General features: G+C 51.5%; 1 protein-coding gene across 2 annotated transcripts in view; it reads right to left on the bottom strand.

The window, feature by feature from the left end:
- The window catches only part of IFT122 (intraflagellar transport 122), a 69,394-nt gene that overhangs the window by 19,445 nt on the left and 27,782 nt on the right, over positions 1–22,167 (bottom strand). For both annotated transcript variants that reach the window (XM_061197306.1, XM_061197305.1), the window contains exons 9-17: positions 21,541–21,732; positions 21,244–21,382; positions 19,830–20,032; positions 18,756–18,893; positions 17,159–17,323; positions 14,846–15,043; positions 9,127–9,267; positions 5,518–5,571; positions 2,459–2,620 (exon numbers count right to left, since the gene is read on the bottom strand). In XM_061197306.1, coding sequence (XP_061053289.1) covers positions 2,459–2,620; positions 5,518–5,571; positions 9,127–9,267; positions 14,846–15,043; positions 17,159–17,323; positions 18,756–18,893; positions 19,830–20,032; positions 21,244–21,382; positions 21,541–21,732 — 1,392 coding nt within the window. The remainder of the gene's footprint in view (positions 1–2,458; positions 2,621–5,517; positions 5,572–9,126; positions 9,268–14,845; positions 15,044–17,158; positions 17,324–18,755; positions 18,894–19,829; positions 20,033–21,243; positions 21,383–21,540; positions 21,733–22,167) is intronic.

Here is a 22,167-nt window from a genome sequence, read left to right as displayed (position 1 = left end):
CTCCGGGTGTCTCGCTCATTCTGTAGCGAGAAGGGTCAGAGGCTAAGAGCAAAGCCATAAATTCAGGTCGTCCGTGTGGAGACCAGGCAGGGACACAGCCCCCGGGCTTGAAGGAGCCCCTCCAGCCCCACGGTCCAGCTCCCGGAGCTCGGACCTAATAGAACTTAAGTCTAAATGGTTCTTCAAGGCTCAGCAAACTGGGTTTCCAAAGGTTCTCTGGTCCCATGAAGCTAATTTACACGTTATCTGGGGCCATGGCAAAGACTCTGTCCTGGAGTGGACAGAAAGAGGCTGTGCTGAGTGATGAATGAGACTAACCAGCGTTCTCATGCTTGGTGATTTTGATAAGGACATACTACATAAGAGTTAAGAGCATTATAATTCCCTTTATCTCCATATAAACATGTCACTTCCCCGGAAAGCATACAATTTATTTGTACGTGGGAATGTAATTTAAAAATTTTCCAAAAACCAGATTGAATCTTGGGAAGCAATTTTCAAGTAAACAAAAACATGCCATGTTATTAAGCACTGTTATCTCCCCCCACCCCCCGACATAATGTGTACGTACACATTTTCTCAAATTCAGACTGTCGGGGGTCGGGGGGGAATGAAATGGAACCAACCTACTTGGATCCTACTTGGAATTGTGATCAAAACCTGAAACCGGAAACAACCCCCAGCGTATTTACCTTCTCGGAGAGGCAGACCAGACGGACTGCGTAAATGGGCTGCCTTTCTGGGTGGAAGAGTGTAGGCGCACAAAGCCCACGGGAAGTGTGAGGAGGGGCTTCAGTGCAGGGCGGGGTGGGGCTGGCGGGGGCCGGTCTGAAGGATGGCCATGCTGTGGTCACGCCTGGCTCCACTCACTCTCCCAGCCTTTCTACAGCTCGGCCTTTGTAAAGGGCTTCCTCGTGGGTTCATTTCTGCAATTCTCAGAACTGCGCTCAGCTGGACTAGGCGACCCTCCAAGAAGGAAATGGAGGCTAGCAAAGTGCAGAGTCTCCCCCAGGTCACCCACAGGGAGGCTGGGACTCACGCCCGCTCTCTGCGCACCACGGCAAGGTGCTGTCTCCTACGCCACAGCTGCCCACCAGGACTTTTCAGAGGATCCGGGAAGCGCTGCTGGTCCAGAAGAACAACCAAGGCTAGCTGTTCCTAAAGCCTGAATTCCACCCTCAGGGATTCGATCCTTTAATTCAAGGTTTTATCCTTGGTTTAAATGTTGTCACCCCCAGAAAGAGACACCCTGATTTAGGTGTTCTCAGTGTGAACGCACTGTTAAATTGTGTGTGTGTGTGTGTGTGTGTGTGTGTGTGTGGTAGGGTTTGGGGGAGGATACAAAAGTTGAAGAGGGCAAAAAGGGGGCTACCTGAAGCACCCAGATCTGAGGGTTGGGGTGAAGGAACCACCAAGGAAGAGACAGACTGGAGCCCAGGTGCTTGGCCAGGTACTGATGACCAGCAACTCCCGGGCTGCATCACAGGGACCCAGACACAACCTTTAGCCCCAGGGTCTCACAGATGGTAGAAGATAAAAGAGCACACAGCCATCTCCAGGAACAGAAAAGCAGGGGAAAAAAATGGGGAGGATTTTCCATCTTGAACTTGTTAGCTAATTACCATTAACAGCCTCTAACTGGTTGTGGCTGATGACTCACTGAACATTCTGAAGCCTCTGTGAGGTTATCCGGAGACAGGTTAACAAAGGCACCTCCCTGGAAGGAAGAACCTGGCTGTCCCAGGCACCCACCCTCTTTTCACCCGCGCTAGGCGAGCCTGCATGTGTCCTGGTGGTCTGGGGTCCTCAGTGGGACTCAGTCTCACACAGGCCAGCAGGAGCTGCTCCAGGAAGACTGCCCTCACGTACCTTTAAAGGCCCAGACCTGCTGGGGACTAACCTTCACAGGGGCCCTTCAAATGCAAGAGGATATCTCCCCCAACCCCAGGTGAGCGATGGGGGCACAGTGTGCTCACAGCGGCGGGCAAGGCCTCTGTCACAGCGCCTCTGAGGCCCAGCGAAGCCCAGCACCAAGCAGAGCAGGCACTTAGGAAACCTCGGTTGCAGGGAACCATGCTGGCCTATGTGACGACAATGAGAGAACCAGCTCATGCCTGAGGACACAGGTTCTCAGTGGCTTCTGACAAGGTTTGAGAGACTTTGTGGGAAACAGAACCCCGAACCCTTAACAAAGCGACTATGCTGGCTAGGACTCACCGCCCATCCAGTTCTGTCACTGACAAAGCTCTGAACTGTTACACTCTGTCCCTTTTGACATCAGCCTGAAAGGTCAGTTGTAGGTCAGCTTTAACCAGTGGCCTCCGATGGTTCCTCTGTTTACCAATGTGCCCACACCCGTTCTGAGGCCACGGCTACCGTCTGTCCGCACCACCTCTGGGGTAGACAGCCTGGAGGCCGCAGGGTCGGGACGGCGCTGGGCAGGCCGTGGCCGGGTTACCTTGGCGTACTCGAACATGCGGAGGTCTGTGTACATGTCGAGTGCGAGGTTCTCGTGCCCGCTCCTCTTGTACAGTTTGGCGGCCTCGTGGAACTTCCCCTGGTAGGCAAACACATCTGCCAGAAACAGGTCATTGTTGGTCTCTCCCCGCTTCTTCCTCTCCTGGAAAAATTAGAAGCACAGGAAATGGCCTCTGCAGCCATGGCAGGAAGCAGCCTTTACAAAAGTTAGATGTTGCTATTTCAAGTTAAGCCCCTGGGCCTTCCTACTGGAACCTACGCTTGGCTCCTGGGCTGTTGTGTCTCTCACCTAGGTTTCTGGTGGGAATGCCTGACAACAAAAGCAGATTTTTTTTTTCCCAGATGAGTGAAGATCAAAAGAGATGCAAACTTTTGTTTGTTTAATGGAAATTCCTCATGGCTGCTTCCTTATATATTCTTCCAAGGAAACAACTGCATAGTGAGGATGGTGTGTACCACCCACTCGTAGGGGGTCCCCAAGCTCTAAGAGCTCCCAAATCCTCAGGCCTGGTTTGGCCGAGTTGTTACTCATGATAATGGTGGACAAGGACAAAGTTTAGGGTTTCTTCCCAAGAAAAAGACCAACAAAATAGGACAGAGAACCTTACTACGTCCCTGTCTCTAAAGAGAAGGCGAGCAACGCCGTGTGTTGAGAACCCACTAGGCGCCGGCTACTCCTCACCCAAGTGTCACGCTGCAGGAAGCTGAGACTCGGGAGAGGGGCAGGTCGCGATCACACAGAGCTGGCGTTTGGACTCTGTCTGACTCCAGATGCTCTTTGTTCCACGTAATACAGCCTTCGGAAACTTGTGACGGCCCCCAACAACACACCTGTGTGCGCATGCGCGCGTGCACACACACACACACACACACACACACACACACACACACACACACACACACACACACAGACAGGTAGCAGTGCTGAGAATGAGGAGAAGTAACTGTCACTCTCCCCTCCCTCCTGTGTTACGGAACAGCCAATAGTCTACAGCTCCAGCATTTGTAAACACTCAATAGCACCCAATCTCTCATCCCCAGCAGTCTCCTTTTGCTTGTTTTCTAGCTAGTGTGTCACAGTGGAGGAAGATGAAACATTGAATCAAACTCCTAGGCAAGCTGGTGAAAGTTATAACAGCGGCAGGCAACATGCTTCCCCACTGACAGAAATAATTTTTTAACCCCCCCCCCCAAAAAAACCACCAAACTACACATAGTTTAGGCTAATCAGCCCAATAAACTAACTCCTAATAGTACGAAATGAATTAAAATCTTTCAGTGAGATAAAGAAATAGGTTTCACTAGGCGTGGAATTTAGGCCAAATCTGTTCCGGGCCCCAGAACCTCACCATGATCAGTACAAAGGATTCCACACACTCAGTGTGTAAGAGCCACATGGACAGATGCTGTTCCTCCTGCTATCAGCACAGTTGCATCTGGCCCACCCAAAAGAAGCGCAGTAAGGAACCCCAGTTCTCTGGAACAATGCTGAATGCCTAGAAGCAAGCAACTAAGGCCTCAGAGCAAACAAAATGGATCCTCACTCAAAGGCACTTTGCTCTTTTTCAAGAGGCAATTCTTACAAGTTTACTTTGCCCAGCTCACAGCACACCAGAAGAGACAGTACACGGGATCTCCATAAGACATGATAAATGGCCAAAGTTGGTCCTCACAGAGGTCAGTTACTTTTACACAGAGAAAAATTATGTTCCATGGCCTGATGTTAAGACCCCTAGATCCAGACCAGCTGATCTACAAATGTGGCCCCTCGTAGTAAGTGGTACTGGGCATCATGGGTAGATGGCTCTGAAGAAACCCTTCACCATGCAGGTAAGGACGGAACGGAAGACAGAGATGCTCCTTGTGACTGTGCTGGGGGAGGGAGAGGGAGTGCAGGGAAAGCACCACGAGCAACTTCCAAGAGGGCAACATGGCCCAGAGTAAAGACAGCAGGAGCGTGGATAACAGAACTGGCTTAAATTCCAGCCCATCTTTTTGCCCTGGGGACGTGACACAGCCTTTCTGAGCCTTAGTTTCCTTGTTTATCAAATAGAGGTAAGAACAGCAGCTGCCTCACCAAGTCGTTGTGAGGATTTAAAATCGTGTACACATCGATCACGTGTGCGGCATGGAGCAGGCGCTCAACAAACGGCAACTATTATTAGGCCAAGCAGGCTGTGAGCTCCTGCAGGCCTCTCTTCCACTCAGCTCTTTGCCCACTGGGCTCAGCCACACGGCTTGGCCCACGACAGGTGTTTATTATGCTGAACTGAATCGAAGGGAGGAGACATTTCCTGATCTCCTCACTGCTTCCATATGTGAATTCAAATGTATCTCACATTCCCAGAGCCTCACAATAAATCTGTTGAGAAGAAGAAATATGTACACCTTTTTACGGACAGACAGCATGAAGATGCACAGGAATGAAAAATATTTTCTCCCATCACCCAGCAAATGGTGCAGCTAGAACCAGCCTCTTTAGGCCCCCATCCGCCTCTGGGTGTGGCTGACGAGGTCCAGGCCGGGACCGGTGGGCTGCGGGGAGGGCTCAGAGCTCCACAGGCGCCAGCTCGGTCACATGCCTCCCTCCCCAGGGCCCATCCCTGCAGGTGGGTGCAGACCATGTGCATTTGGGAAACGCCTCCTACACTGGCACGTTGTTGGAGCCCTAGAGGATGGTAGCAAGCTAACAGCCACTGCGAGGATGAAATCCCGTTACTGAGAACTGTTTAATCCTCCCAGCAACCCTGTGAGGTAGGTCTCATCCCATTTCACAGACAAGAGACCAAAGCTCTGAGAGATTAGGGACCCACCTGCCTCACCCAGCTACCAAGTGACAGACTGTACTCCCGGCTCCCACGTGCTGGCTCCCCCCACGTGGCACTCTGCCCCCCAGAGCAAGGCTGTGGCCCAGACGCCCAGACACCAGTGGGCTCTGTCCACGTGTCCTCAATACCCTCGCCTGCTGGAAGAGCCGCCTGCAAACCACGGACAGCGCATCTGCGCTTCCCTGAGAATCAAGAACGCTTCATCTTTTACCTCAATGCTGTTGATGAGCTCTAAATACCGGAGGTCTTGTACTCTGGTGAAGGCCTACAGGGGAAGAAATGAAAGAATAAAATCAGCTGCCTTCTGGGCTTCAAAAGTGGGTGATTGGCTGGGGGTGGGAAGTCAAGCTTTAGAAAGTGAGCCAGTAAGGAGGGAAAGAAACAAGCACTGATTAATCACCGTGTGTACTGGGAGGGTCCTGCCACCCAGGGAAGCATGGCTTTATCCCTGGGATTAGTCCATATGAAGAACAGCAAAGAAGCCCTGGTTGCATCACTCACTTTGGGACTAGGTAAACAAAACTTGGATACCGCAGTTGGCGATGGGGCTGGCTTGGAGGAATCTCTATGCGAAAGGGAAGACCAGGCTGGTCTGAGCCTCTGAGGCAGCAGCACAGGAGTGGGAGTGGGAGTGGGGTGGGAGTGGGAGTGGGAGTGGGAGTGGGAGTGGGAGTGGGGTGGGAGTGGGGGGACATGCTGACTGTGGAGAGACCGCACGTCCACCTCAGCGACCAGGATGGAGCACAGGAGACAGCCTTGCTTACCGGCAGGGCACAAACACAGGGCCTGTGGTGCCGGCACAGGGGGAGGGGAAGAGGGGAAAGCTGAGAAGGAACAAAGATGGTTTCTGGAAGGAAGGGGGAGGTAGGGAATGAATCACTCCAAGTCCCTGGAAGGCAAACTCTTATGTAAATCCTAAAAGTGGAGCTCTTGCGTTGGACTCGCAGTAAAGCCAGAGATTTTAACCCATGGGCTACTAGAAACTTCTAGGCAGCCTTCTGCAAACTGATGTTAGCTAAGCCCCTTGTGCTGCTTTCAGATTCTGCAAGGGGTTTAGAGGAACATAACCCACCCTGTCAGGCGGATCTTCATGTGGCTTTGCTGCCAGCATCTCCTCCCATTTAATTCCTCCCAGGCGGGCTTCTCTACAGAGTCCCACATGAAATGGGCTGACACATGCCTGGAGGAGGCAGCAGGTCCAGGAGCCTTCGAATTTAAAATGCAGAACAACAACCCTGGCCAACTGCTCTCTCTGCTCAGCTGCGTGACATCCTCCACCTAAAAAGCCAGGAGATGAGCAGGTCATCCGGCCTCCGGCTGCCACACAGATGACCACAATGTGACTTCATCTCTTCGTCCTGCAGGGCCAGGCATCCTATCAGGGGCTGGGGACCCAGAGACGAACATGACTTGGCCCTTGTCCCCCTCTGTGATTCAAGGGCCCATATTCTAAAAGGGGAGGCAGGCAGATTAGACAGATCATGAACTCTCCCTGAGCCAAGAGCTATACAATTATGAACTAGACGCCCTGGAGAACACAGATTCACTGTCTGGAAACGGGCAGGGGCAGGAGGCTGGAGGCTGGACTAAGCAAAGCATCACAGGGTAGGAACCTGACAGATGGGACCTGAAGAGGGGTCCCTTGAAAGGGTCAGGCACGCATCACTTAAGCAAAGGGATGAGGGCTCAAAGCACCCATTTTCCACACAGGAGGGCTTACAAGCTATCGTCTAGATCTGGGCTTCCTGAAAGCAACATGAGGGGGAAGCCTGGGGTGTCTGGCAAGGTGGCAGAGAGGAAAGAAGGAGCATTCTAGGTCTCAGTCCTGGCTCTGAGACCTTCCAGCTGGGGGGTCCTGACCCCAACCCTTCCCCACCTCCAGGCTGCCAACAACTTCCTTATGGAAAGGGGTAAGCTAGCGAGGTCGTCTCCATGGCCTTTCTAGTTCTGCTCTGCTAGGATTTGAGGACTTGTCACCGTGAGAAACCTGAGTTTCTTCAGCCCTGACACATTCTGCAGAGTGAGGGGTGCCCTGGTCAGAGCAGTCAGAGTCACAAGGCCCGTGGATAACCTCAAGCAGAGGGAAGTGTGGGAACAGGGCCGCATCTGCAGTTCTGCTTGGGGCTGCCTTTCCAGGTGTGAAGCAGCTCTCCTCCGCCATCTAGTGGAGACACTGGCCTATCGCCGGGAACCATCCTCCATCCCCGTGTGCCTGAGACTTGGCAAAGCAGAAAAAGAAAGGCTGGGGAATGGGAATTTGGATAAAATGGTCAAGTTCTAGTCTATGGTTAAAATCTTGTGGGCTTCACACAATAACCTCTATTCTCAGGGAGCGTCTGGAGGATACAGGGTGGGGAGGAGGGGTTCCAGTTTAGTTTGTGTCAAACGTTTCAAACGTTTGCTGAGTGCCTAATGGTCTACAGCACCGTGCTAGGCAGTGCTGGCTGATGCTAGGATGAGACTGATGCTTAGTTGCTGGGTGTAAGGAACTGACAATCTCTCAGGAAGACTTCTAATTTCATTCCAGGCTAAAAACAAACAAACAAAACACATTCTAGGAATCCTTTGTCATTCTTCACCCCACCTGGCATTTCTGGGTGGGGCAGGAGAGGGAAGTTCCCTCCATGGACTTGCTTCCTCCCTCCTCTGAATTCTTAAGAATTCCTAATAGCCCTTCTCTATTACCACTTTTCTGATGCTAGCTAGATCTAAAACTATGATACAGATAATTATTGTATCATGGTAATTTTACTTGTTGTACTAATGGTTGGCATTTGTACAACCACTGCCAGTTTTAGAATCCCTCTTACAACGTGGGGGTTACACCTAATGACACTGTGTCACGCAAGCCTGTCAGTCGGCGTTTTCACCGTCCCCGCTGTGGGAGTGGGGGGGCTGAAGCTCCGAGAGAAGCGGCTGGCTGGGGTCATCCAGCCCGTGCAGGCACAGCTGGGCCTCAACCAGGCTGCTGAGTCCCGGCCTGGTCCCCATGCACTCTCTTTTCAGGCCTAGAAGTCCCACCCTAGCACAGGGCAGGCACCACACACTTCTGCAACCACGTGCCCACCAGCCAGGAGTATGGGCTAAATGAGGACCTGGTTAACTGACTGTGGGGAAGAAAAAGAGGGGAGGGAGGAGTAGGGGAGGGGGGGTTTGGAAGCCACTCGTTTTCCCTCCTCAGGCTCCAGACGAAAACCCATCGCAGAGACGTAGCTGGGCTTTTTCTAATATGTGCAAAGGGGGCAAATGTTTTCAACCATTTCTATAGTTTTCATAGACTAAGCCAGGCAATGACACCACGAATCAAGGCCGTGAATCATGCATGCCATGAAGGTATGTGTGGAGTGACACTGCTGTCAGAATCAGAGAACGTGACCATTTCTTCCAATGTACTTAGCGGAGTGCCAAGAAAAACAGCACTGTGCAATAAGTGGCCCTAATACCAGTAAGTGCTTATACCAATGATAAAAGCTACCGTCTACCGAGTGCTGACAATGTGCAGGCTTTTCTGTGTGCTGTGCATGGATGATCGCTCACAAGGCTGACAACTAGAGTCTATCAGATGCCCCGTCTTCTGTGTTAGGCTTTACAGGCATTATCCATTAGATCCTTATAACTCCATGAGAATGGGGCCTGTCATCACCTTAATTTTACAGATGAGCAACCTTAGAAAGGCTGTTACCTGCAGAGGCTCACGGAGGTGGCTGCGCTGGGATCCCAGCCCAGGTCAGTCTAACTCCAGAGCCCACGACAGTAGGCATCTGCCTCCTCAAGGGAGCCTGCGAGGACCAAATTCCAGCTCACGCTGACTGACGCTTACCTTCTTTGCTGTTTCAAACTCCAATCCTTCTAAAGCTTCCATGGCCAGCTCGCGCCAGTCAGTGTCTGTCACGCCCAAGCAAGCAATCTGGTAGGCTTCTCGGAACATCTTCCTATCCAGGTACTGGTACATCGGAGCAGACTGGAGGATTTCATCAAAAGGAAAGAAGACTGCCTTCAGAGCAACGGAAGAGTCAGATGCACACAAAGCCTGGTTCCACGTGTGTGCACCAACTTAATGACAAATGTCACAGAGCAAGGTCACAATGACCCATCAGCACCCTGCTCAGCCTCACCCCGGCCCACCTGATGCCCTTCCATTCGGCCACCCCTTTCACAGCCATCGTATTGAACCATCGTATTCAGTAGCACAAACTTCCACCCGCCTCCCCTCCACCACCACCGGCTTTCCCCACCTCCAGGGTGGCCGGATCACAAGATGTCACGCTTGCCTGGAATGCCTTTGCCCCTCCTCGCCCTCTGCAAAGTACCTAATTGGCTTTAAAGGCCCTGTTAAAATGTCACCTCTTCTGTAGTCTTCACTGACCCCTCAAGGGAAGGGGTCTGAGCTCCCTCTGCCCCTTGTTCTGAACTCAGGTTGTATTTTATTTTTTAAAAATATTTGTTTATTGGGGCTTCCCTGGTGGCGCAGTGGTTGAGAATCTGCCTGCCAATGCAGGGGACACGGGTTCGAGCCCTGGTCTGGGAAGATCCCACGTGCCACGGAGCAACTAGGCCCGTGAGCCACAATTACTGAGCCTGCGCGTCTGCAGCCCGTTCTCCGCAACAGGAGAGGCCGCGATAATGAGAGGCCCGCGCACCATGATGAAGAGTGGCCCCGCTTGCCGCAACTAGAGAAAGCCCTCACACAGAGACGAAGACCCAGCACAGCCAAAATAAATAAATAAATAAATAAATAAAATTAAAAAAAAAAAAAATTTGTTTATTTATCTGGTTGCGCTGGGTCTTAGTTGCAGGCTCCTTAGTTGTGGCTCGTGGACTCCTTGGTTGCAGCTCGCCAGCTCCTTAGTTGCGGCAGGCGGGCTCCTTCGTTGTGGCATGCGAACTCTTGGTTGCAGCATGCATGTGGGATCTAGTTCCCTGACCAGGGATTGAACCCGGGTCCCCTGCATTGGGAGCATGCAGTCTTAACCACTGTGCCACCAGGGAAGTCACTCCGGCTGTATTTTAATTAAAAGTCTGTCCCCACAAGGCTGTGCACAACCTGAGGGTGGTGGCGGGGTCGTACTTAACTCCCTCAGTGGGCCCTCAGTCTACGTTTGCTGAAGGAATGAACAACGTTACTGTGAGGAAGGGGCCTGGGATAGCCTCTTACGAAGAGGGAGGAGAAACCTGCATCTCCCAAGAAAGGCTGCCGTCTCCTAGTGCCCCGGCCCTGGGAACCTTCCTACCATCCCTCCATCCAGACAGGGCTGCCTCACCATGATACCTGTGAACAGTTCTTAATAACTTCTTTTTTTAGGTTTACTAAGTGCTTTTGGATCGGTCCCAACAGCCCTGTGTAGTAGGTATTACTGCCCCCTGATTACTGCCTGGAGACTGAGAGGGCAACTGACCTGCTAAGGACACAGGAGTGGCACGTGGAAGCCCTGGGGCTGGACCGGGGGCACGCTGACCAGGTTCTGTGCTCCTCCCTGCCGTGTATATGTGTGTTCTTTCGCACACGAGAACAGGCGTGAGCTGGGCCCGGGTGTCCTCTCAACGACGAAAGGCCAGTCAGCGTGCTAAAGGGACTGCACCCCTCCTCTGGCTTCCTGGGCAGTGGAATCGATCAGCCAGTACCTCCGCGCTAATGGTTCCCAAATGTGGAGCTGGAAGAGCTGTTGTGTCCATTTGGGGCCTTTATCTTTGAAATTCCCTACCCCATTTTTTAGCTTTAGAGTTGAAGGAAACTTGTTTCTTTTTAAGCCATTCTCCCCTCTGACAGCAAGACTGCTTCTCAATGCTCACCTTTTCTGCCCTGCCCCCCAATCTCTCCTCCCTTCAAGGGGGCAGCAGGGTATGAGGCAGGGAGCAGTTGAGCCAGAACCCCGGCCTGGCTCAGCCACATCCTAGCTGTGGGATTTGGGGTAAACTGATTAGCTTCTGTTACGATGCCCTGCCCAGCCCGCTGGCCACCAGTGCTTTGAAACTGGGAAGGTGCCAGGCGAAAGCGAGCCTGCTCCCTCCCCACTGTGCTTCCTCAGCACAGAAACACAGCTGCTGCTCCTCTCTGTCTTTCCAGACCTTTCTGGGCTCAGATCAACTGTCACCACCTCACGGAAGCTTTCTCAAACTCCCCAAGAACGAGCTTTCCTTTCTAAACTCCTTTGGTGAACAACCTCTGTTCCAATTTAGTTGTTCTGTAGGGTTTGCTATTTAAAGATTGATGATAATAATAATAATAGGAATTGGGCCAGACAAAACCTGAAGGATGGGTGCGTTTAGCTCCACCACAAGGAAAAGTGAGGCCCGAAGAGTGAAAGGAGCTGCTCCAGGTCACAGCTGGTTTGGACGGCAGAGTCAGAACGCAAAGCCAGTGCTCCTTCCCCTCAACTGCCCCCAAGGCTGAGCCCCGTAAGCGTGGTTCGGGGACTCGGACAAGCACAGCAGAAGCCAGCACAGGACAAATGGTTAACACTCGGGCTTGCCTGAGAGGCACACTCTGAGAACGGGAGTTTTAAAAATATACTGACGGAACAAATGCCCTCAGAGCTCTACTTGATCTCATTGTTGCATTCCAAGCATGAAGTCACCGCCGCCCTGAGAAGCCCGACCAGGGTTCGCCGCCCTACTTGGCAGCCCCGACTAAGCAATTCTTGCACAAGATGATGTAAATTTCGAAAGGAAACCAGAAATCCCCAGAGCGGGTCTGCTCTTTCTCCCTCCTCTCTGGGCCAAAGCCACAGGATGGCTGGAGGCAGAGGCGACAGATAAACAGCCTCTGTCTTGAGGCTGCCTTTCCAAACCCTTGGCAGTTGTGACCTGCTGCATCAGCAGGACGGCCTTGGTGCAGCCACGGGGGCTCTGGCTGCTGAATCTGAAGGGCTTGGCTTCAGAGGAAGCCCCGCACTGCCCCGCCGGCTCCTCTTGGCGGCCAAAGCCAGGGAGCAGCAGCAAACTGCATTTATCTTCGAGGTCACGCTGGCAGTCTTGGAGGAAAACTGTCACTCAGCACGGCCTGCCTGGCACGATGGAGGAGGACTGGGTTTCTGGTGGCTGTGGAGCCGGGGCTCGGGATGGGGAGCTCCGCGAGGAAACAGTCCAGCAGGGGCGGTTCTTGCCCCTCCTCCTGCCCTGCTTCCACCCACCTCTCTTCCTTCTTTCTCTGGCTTTCTTTTTGTCTCTCTCTTTTTCCTCAGTTCTTAATTCTACTGCCATTTATTGAATAACTGCTCTGTGTCAGGCACTATTAATTCCCGAAGCAATAAGTAACAAGGGTATCATCAGCTTAGAGGGAGAAGCGGACCCCAGCCCCAGCCTTTACAAGAAGCCAAGGCAGGGAGCGCGAGTGAAGGTGAGGTGTCTGGAGGGGGCGCAGACGGATGGAGCCCAGCTGAAGGGCAATCTGGAGACACGTCTACAAATCTTTCACATAGACATGACCTCTGACCCAGCAATTTCACTCCTAGGAATTTATACCAAGGAGCTATACTGGGATTGGTGCAAAGACTTAGCTAGAAAGATGCCCACTATCTACAATAGGGAAAAAGCTGTAAATAGCATGACCATCGAACAATAGGCGCTGGTTGAGTAAGTTGTGGACGTCATGTGACAGGACAAAAAGCAATCGTTAAAAACAATGGGGGCAGCAGGAAGGGGGTGTGGTTATAACAGAAGGGCAACCTAACACCAGGGATCTCGTGGGCTGATGGCGGAGGTACCACTCACCTACACAGGTGATAAATTTGTACTGTGGTTGCAAACTGTTACCAGCGGGAACACCTCGGCAAGTTGTACAAAGGATCTCTGTATGATTTCTTACAATTACATGTGAATCTACAATCACCTCAGTATTTTTAAATGCTAGAGAAGCACATTTACTAATGTGGAGCCATGTTTCCAGTAGATTGCTGAGTGAAAAAGCCAGAATGCTAGTTGATGGCCAATAATTCATACAAAGTGATGGGTCTGCAGTATGTAAATGTCAGGTGGATTAGAAGATGGAGGTAAGGGGAGGTGATTAAAAGTCTCTCTTACTTATAATCCACATTCAGTAAAGTACGTACAGTAAACCTGAGGTTTCATCCATAGGAGCAATACTTACAGACAGAAGTCACAAAACAGTATTTACAGTATGGTTCCACTTTTGTTTAAAAATGTTTATATAAAATCATATACTCATAATTGCATATCACGCATCTATTATATGTACATATAGAAACAGTCTGGGTGCATATATTCTACAATCTTTAACAGTGATTCTTGGGCTTCCCTGGTGGCACAGTGGTTAAGAATCCGCCTGCCAATGCAGGGGACACAGGTTTGAGCCCTGGTCCGGGAAGATCCCACATGCCGCAGAGCAACTAAGCCCGTGCACCACAACTACTGAGCCTGCACTCTAGAGCCCACGAGCCACAACTACTGAGCCTGCGAGCTACAACTACTGAGCCTGTGAGCCACAACTACGGAAGCCTGTGCGCCTAGAGCCCGTGCTCCGCAACAAGAGAAGCCACCACACTGGGAAGCCCACGCACCACAACGAAGAGTAATGAAGAGTAGCCCCCGCTCGCCACAACTAGAGAAAGCCCATGCACAGCAACAAAGACCCAACATAGCCAAAAATAAATAAATTTATTAAAAAAAAAAAAAAAAAAGAGTGATTCTTGGGAATTTCCTGGTAGTCCAGTGGTCAGGACTTAGTGCTTTCACTGCCGGGGGCCCAGGTTCAATCCCTGGTCGGGGAACTAAGATCCCACAAGCCTCAACGTACAGCAAAAAAAAAAAAAAAAAAAAAAAAAAGGCAAGAGTGATTCTCTCTCAAGGATGGGAAATTGAGGGCTAGCCTCTCCTTGGCGCTTGTCTCTATTTTAAGACAGCTCTACAGAGGGCGCGATTCCCTTGGGGAGAAGACAGGAAGCTGGGGCCGCCGGGGTTAGGCCAGCCCCAACTTGGGTCGTCAATCTCTGCCCTCCTGTCTGTTTCTGCCCTCCCCACCACTCCGTGGCTCTGGACTCCAGCTCGCCCCAACCCCCCACATCTGTTCTGGCCTCCTCCTGGTTTGAGGGACGGGTGCAGACAGTCCCACGCTCCCTTTCTGGCTCAACAGACCTCGGCTCCCACGCCCCGTCCCACCCATATTCTCTCTCACACGCACACACCACCCCCTCGCACGCCATGCGGACGCCCTGCTGGACTCCCAGCTGGACTCCCAGCTTTGCCAGCTTGTTCCACTCTGTCCCACGCACGGCTCTCAGTAAAACACGCTGTCTGCTGCCAGACAACCTTGCATACCCCTCCCCGCCCCTCCCAGGAAAAGGAGGATCAGAAAGAAATGGAGGCTTAGTGAGGTTGAGCTGTTTGCCCAAAGACACACAGGTTGCAAAGGGTGGAGATGGGGTTCAGGTTCAAGTCCAGAGTGCCTTCCACGCTGACACGGCTGCCACTCTAGTCTCTCCCCCCTCTCTCCTCCCCAGTCCCTCCCACGCACCACGAGGAGCCTGGCTTTCCTGGTCTCGTCTGCCCTGCCCCGGCTAAGAGCTGACAGGCTCCCGGGTTACCTGTGGCACCTCCACGGCCGCCATAGAAAAGGCGTGGAGGCAGAAGATCCTGGAGCCGTTGTAGCCGACCACGAAGCCCTGCAGCTTCTGCTGGTGCACGGGGAAGGTGCTGGCCTTGATGTTGAGGTAGCCGCCTCCAGAGAAGCAGAGCATGTCCTCACACTGGGTGTTCCAGGCCACGCTGTTGGCGTTCGGCTCCTGAGGGACGGGGATGGTGAGGGTGACAGCCCCAGGCGTGGGCACCATTCCTACACTCAGACAAGGACTCCTTTTAAAGCCTGAATCACACTAAGTTGCCAACAGTGGGGTGTAGGGAACGGGGGGAGAAGGGGATCGGACAAAATGGACAGGACACAGAGGCAAGCTCCTCTTTGCACTGTGTGCGTAGGAATTTTTTAATAAGCAAGCATTACTTTTGAAAAAAATATTATTATCCCCAAGTATTAATCATTACATAGTAAGTGAGAAAATCAGCAAGGTGGGTTCTAGTTCTATTAAGGAATAAATATACAAAGCTAGTCATGGAAGAAGGTTTCAAGGGGTATATTCCAAAGAATTAACAGGGATTGTTTGAAGGTGGGTGGAATTGTGGGTAATTTTTGTTTTCTACATTTTCTGTTTGTCCATGAGATTTTCTTTTGGTCCATGAACATCTATTGTTTTTTATAATAAGAAAAAGAACAGTGAGTTATTTTTAAAATTAGAAAATAATATATTCTCTCTGCATTGACAATTCACACATGTAAAAACTACAGTCTCCCTGGGAGGCACCCCTCCCCCCTCACTTCCCCTCCAAAGTTTTCTGCTCAGCTCTGGGGCCCCAGGGACCAGCAGATGTTCATACCTTTCCGCCTAGAATCTGTTACAATGCCTGAATCGTTTATAATGAGCATGGATTACTTTTATAATGAGAAAAAAACAATATAGCTGTTTTTGCTTGCAGGGGGCCGGGGCAGCTGAGAGGAGAAAAAAAGATAGCTGGGAATGTTTGTGTCTCCTGGCAAGCCTGGAGAATTACCTTCCCTGGCTGCCTGCAGAACCCTCAGTGGGGACTGGGAAGGACACACACCTTTCCACTCCTTCAAGGCTCAGGCGCAGATTCACGACTGGGGGCCTGCTAACCTACCTCCAGGGGGTGGGTGTTCAGTCTGGAGAGAAGAGACGTAACACCGAAGGCCCTATTTTGTGCCAGGCACTGAGCTAGGTTCTATGGTACCTTATTGAGCCCAGCAGCAATTCTGTGAGGGGGCAAGTACTAGCTGCATGTTAGAGGTAAGGAGAAATTGAGGCTCAGAGAGGTTCACTAACTTGCTCGAGATCACACAGTAAGTGATGACGGCAGGACTGGAGGCAGGTCTGTCTGAAGGCACAGCCTGTGCTCTTTCTTTCCTCGAAACCACTCTGCCTCCCGGTGATGGGGGCGAGTTGTTATGGGGGAGTCGCCTTGGGCTAGTGGTAGCCAGGTGTCCCCTTCCAAACGACCGAGGCCGCACCCCTCTGCCGTGCCGATTCTGCTGCCGAGGACAAGGAGGAGCCCTGATAAAGGGTCCTCAATCTGCCCATGACACAGGGCAACCTGCAGTGGCTGAGGAAGCCAGTCAGGGGAGGGTTTAGCTCAAGGGGGAACCCGCCTCAGGCAAATGGCCCTGACCGCTTACAAAGCCCTAAAGAGGCAAAGAGCAGCGCCGAGTCCAGCAGAAAGCCAGCGGGCGCTGGGCACGGAGCCTGTGGGCGCTCTTCTCCGGGGACACCCCTCCTCCAGCCACAGGACCAAGCAGTGTGTAAGCAACGACTGTCCCCCACACACTCCACCTCCTGTTGGCTCTTACAGTATCCCTGGGAAACAGCAGAGGAAGGGCTGCCCCCATCCCTTCCCTTCTTTCAGATGACAAAACCGGTCCTGTTTCCTGACCGTGTCTCAGGGCACTCGCAGACACAGGCAGGCCTCCAGCCGGTGAGCAGCAGACTTTTTCAAAAGAATCATCTTCACATTAAAACACCTACTGAGAGCCCACCTATGAGCCCCACTTAGACTGACTATTATTCACTTACTGCTCACAGTAACCTCAGAAGAAAGGTGTAACTTGCCCACCTTACCTGTGAGGAAACCGAAGTCCACGAGGCTCGCCCAGCTCCCACCGCTCACGTGCGAGGCACAGGCTGGGCCCGGCCTCTTGGACTCTGCGCTGCCATGCGGTCCCCACACCCCACACCTCACTGCTCTCCCCGGAGGCCCGCCTGGGAGCCAGAGTGTGAGCCCTTCCTGCAGGGACTCTAGGCAAGGACCTCGTCCTGGGCACTCTTGGGGGTCACCTGAAACAGCAGCTCCTTGGTGTGGATGTCATACACCAGGCACGTGTCGTTTTCATCCACCACAGCCAACTTGTTGCGGGAGGCGCTCATGTCCAGGCAGCGCACGGCTGTGGCCTGCTTTAGCAGGACGATGGCAAAGAGACTGTCCACAAAGATCTTCAGGATCTGGCAAAATTTCAGAGGAAAACTGTGAGTCCCCATGGCAACAACACCCTGGCGCACCGCCAGGCCGTTGGAACCCATGTGCTCTACAAGAACAACTCCCACTAACTTCACCAGAGGCTCTGTGCGGAGAAAAGGACCCATCAAAAGAAAGAGAACGGGGCTTTCTCCATAGGAGACCGGAGTGTGGTCCGTCAGAGGCCGCCAAAGTAATGACAGTCCCCAAGACACGACCAACTCACTTGAATGTCTGCTTGACTGGGGACTATTAACAACATTACCCAAACTGCAGGGTTAGGAGACACCATCTAACGAGAGCTGAGTCACAAACTACCACGGGAAGAGGCGCCTGTAAACACTAACAAGACATCTGGTGTAGCCACAGCAAGATGACGATGATGATGATGATGATGATGATGATGATGGTGGTGGGGATGATGATAATTTTGATGATGGAGTTGATGATGTATATAGCTATCAGTTATTGACCATTTTTGACAGCCCTGTGAAACGTGGTATTCTCTTCATTTGTAAAACCTGAGCCTCAGAGAGGTGAAGTGACTTGCCTAGGATCACACAGCTAGTGAGTAGCTATGGATGAACATGACCCCAGGTCCACCTGCCCACAAAGCCCATGCTCTCCAGCCTCGCACCGGAAGTGACAGCTGACAGAGAGGAGGAAGCTGGCTTTCCTTCCCTGTGGTGCTGCTACGCTGTGGCCCCTGCCAATCTCAACTTCCATGACTTCCGTCCCCAGGAAAGGCCTGACAAGGCTCAGCCACAAGCCATCTGCTAGACAGCTTGACTCTCAGGCTAATGCAGTTATATTGCAGTTATATTTTCCCTTTCAAATTTCCATGTAACCCACTTAGAACTTTCTTCTTTTGAGCAAAGAACACACACACACACACATGCACACATAAATCTGCTTAACTTTTTGTAACCTAGATTTTCCACATCTATTTGAGCAAAGGGCCCATTTGTCTTAAACGTCTAGTAACAGCCTGAGGACTAGCACCCTCTGGGATACAAGCTAGAACACATGCCTTGATCCATGCATTGCTCTAACAGGGACCTAACCTAAGGAACGAGCTCTGCCTTCCTCTCGAGCAAGACACTGAAACTGAATCTCTAACAAGTCTCCCACCTTCTGGGTGACCTTAAATCCACTAACCCACTCTACGGCAGCCCAGAGGCTGCAGGGCCGACTCTGTCAGAACTCGGCATGCTATGAGTCGGAGCATCTTTGGCCTGCAGCTGTCCTCATAAAATGGAACTCTGGGAGGCCCTCCAATGTGCGTGGGGCGGGGGGTGAGGTGAGGCGGGTGAGCCCCGTTCCTGCCCCGGGGAACCCACCTCAGGGTCACAACCAGTCTGGTCGCCAGTGTCTGCCTGCAGATAATCAGCCTGATGGGAGACGCGAGGGAGCGCTCACCTGTCCGTTCTTCAGGCCGACTAACAGACCCTCCCTTCCTGGGGGGCCGCCGATCACCTTGATGTAGCGAATGAGAGACTCCATCTGCCACTCCCGCTCCTTCACTCCGCTGAAGGACAAGCACTGCAGCCGCTTCTCCTACAAAGCAAGTGCAGCTCTGCGTGATATTCAACAGAATAAGCATGCCCAGCCCTCCCAAGGAAGTCTGCCTGCACCTAAGGGATGAAAAATACCTACACACTCAGGACCTACTGAACCCCATCTAGACCCCATGCCTGGCACCACCACCCCTGCACACAAGTTTTCCCCACGAAGCCCAGCTCAGCCTCAGTTCTTGAGCAGACCTCCAGGAGGCCACAGCCAGAGGCAGCATCCAAAAGCACAGCTTTTTGCCACATCTATCCTATAACCTGCGGTACCCCTAAACTGCCTGAAGTTCTAGATTTTTAGAGCGATTTTAATAGTATTTTACATCCAGTGATTCCTAAAGGATTTCTTCCATTTTATCACTTCCAACAGGCCTAGTTTCTTGAAACCAAATCCACCTCTACTTCCAAGAAAGATGCTGGGCTGGCCTTCTCTTAAAGTCTTTCCAAACCCTCCTGGCGTTGACCTAGACATTTCTAGGAAGCTCTAAGTTGAGAAATTTTTTGCTGTGAAAAAAGTTCTCAGAAGTAAAATTTCCTTTACGACTGTGAGTTGATATCATAAATTTTTTTGTTGTTTAACTGAAAGGTATCACAAATTTTTAGGTGTATATGTTTACCAAAAAATATTGATCTTCCTTTTGTGGGATATCAATGTATGCTTTAAGTCATTAAAATATATATACAACCCCAGTTTAACAAAGTGCTTTGCAATACAAGAAAGTATTCTCCAGTTTATGGCCCATGACTTTCTGGTAGAGTGTGACTCATCTAGATGCCAATAAAATGAAAGCAATAAATAGCCACTGAGCTTGACGGAAAGGGACTTGCTTCCTAGTGACCAATTTTAAAGCTGTGAGTTGGGTACCCCACTCTTGGAGAAAGCATGAAGTGGATGCGGCCCACCCTCCCAGCCACCGCTGCCCACCTGGCAGAGGATGATGTGGTCAGCACACACCACCAGGAGGTTACATTCAAACTTCCTAACAATCTTCTCCTTCACCCGGTACCGCATGTCCAACGAGTCATCTGAATACAACTCGTAGATGAGTATTTTCTCGGGCAGTTGGATAGCTAATCGATTTTTGTAGATGGCAATTTTCTTGACAAGCTCTTTGCATTTAATCCGAACTGTCAAAGAGAAAAAACAAACAAACAAACAAAAAACCAGCTCTACCAAGAGGCTGTTAAGCAAGGTAGAAGGCAGAGAAATTAAAAGCCATCATTTAGTTACTGCTACTGGCAATTAAAGGAGATACTCTCATCAAAAAATCTTTACAGAGTGTCTAATATGTACAATCAGCTCTGCTAAACTGAGATCCAAAATTGTATACAATGTTTGTGGTCCAAAGCTTACAAATGGCTATGGAGAGTAAAATTCTTTGTGCTACCATCACTTGCTGAATATAAATCTAATCTCCTCTGCATGGCACTAATGGCCCCTGACGATCGGGAGCCCGTCCAGGTAACGGCCCACACCTCTGGCCACTTCCCACCCACCACCCTTGACAACAGGGAACCAAAGGTAGTTTCCGGTACACACAAGGGTCTCACACTCTTGCTACAGACCAGGTGGAGAAAATGTCCTCAGGAAGGAAACCGGGGAGCTACCCAAGTAGCTACACCCTCACCATCATAGCTGGAATCTTCAACCAGAGGTGGTGCTCCCAGATGAGGACCAGAGGATGCCACCTGAATCTGCAGGACAACCCTCGACCTGGATCCTACAGGTCCCCACAGGCCCCCAGCAGTGTGCTGTGGCCAGCACATCTGGATACGAATGCACTTGAAGTCAGTGCATTGAACCAGCATGGCCACTTGGGTGGACAGAGGAGGAGACTGACTACACTAGGCCTGGAACCCTGATCTTCTGACCAAGCCTGTGCAACCCACTGCCTGCTTATCTCTGGGAGAAGGACCCGCCAGGAGGCGCGTGGAGACGGAGCTGATGGAGCAGCACCCCCGAAGCGACTGTGACCAGAGAGGATACAGGTCCACAGAGACCCATGCAGGTCAGCCCCAAGCCCCAGCTCTAACTTGTGATACGTTATCCTCCTTAGCCAGGGGGTCCACGTTCCCCTTAGTATTATCTGCAAAATTTTCTGAGTCTGTGCTTTTTTCTTTTTCTTTTTTTTTTGCAGAGAGGGTTTATTGCTTTCACAGACATCTACATCTTCTCCACCCCACCATAAAAAAAAAAAAGCAAGAGCTGGTGGTCCAGCGTGTTTCCAAAAGACCAAGGAGAAACATTTCCTACCATTTCATTCGCCCTGTCAGGAGCCCTCTCAACCTGCCCCTCTTCCCAGTGTCTGGAGGGCAGAGGGGCCGTACCTGCCTTTTACCTTTCTGCTCGGTGATCAGGTGCTGCACGACAACATCAGTCATGCTATCCCTGTAGGCATAGCGGTCCTTGTAGAGTCCGTGGACTGTGCTGAAAATGAGCTGGTAGAAGGAAATGGTGCCATCCTGGCAGCCTACCACCTGCAGAGAAAGAGAGTGTCAATTCCCAGCTCTCTGCGGAGAAAGAGTCGACCCTCCCGCTTGTCAGGAATGAGCGTCAATGATCTGACTGGCTAAACATGGCTGATGTTCAGTGACTACTCTGGCAATGGCCCATCAAATGAACTCCCCCTTCTTACCACATAGTTGGAATCGGGTTTCACTTTACACGTCCACACCCAGGAGTTCTGCTCCCCAACAGTCCCGAGGCGCACTCCATCCTTGGTGAAAAGGGATACTTGCTTGTCTGACCCCCCCAGCAAAATGTACTCCCCTTTAGTAAAGTAGCTGATGCAGCAGGGGTCAAAGTTCAGTGACCGATCCTTCCCAATCTGAGGAAAGAGAACACACCAAGGGAAATCTACTTCTGAATTCATGATAATCACAACACAATCAAGGGCTTTTCCCTCCAACTTTTAGAGGGAGCTGGGAAGACTGGGGAGAGCTGGCCAGCATTCTCCCGTGTGTCACTGATTCCATCATGAACGCAGGCCAGCACTCTAGAGCACCCTACCTCTCCCCTCCACACAGCCACATCCTCCAGTGTCTTCCCCAGTCCCACCCAGCTGCTCCAGGGGTGTGTCTCAGCTCCTCAGCCCATCTGCACCCGGGACGGTCTTTCTCCCATAGGCCTTCCTCCGTGCATAGCCTTTACTAGGGTTCAGGATTCCCCTCAGCTTCTTTTCTTTTTCCTTTTCCTTTTCTTTTTCTTGCCTTTTCCTTCCTCGCTCCCTCCCTTCTTTCCTTTCTTGTTTTATATTTCACAA

Source organism: Eubalaena glacialis, chromosome 7, assembly GCF_028564815.1.
Source record: "Eubalaena glacialis isolate mEubGla1 chromosome 7, mEubGla1.1.hap2.+ XY, whole genome shotgun sequence".
NCBI classification, from domain to species: Eukaryota; Metazoa; Chordata; class Mammalia; order Artiodactyla; family Balaenidae; genus Eubalaena; species Eubalaena glacialis.
This window is presented reverse-complemented; position numbering and strand designations above follow the sequence as displayed.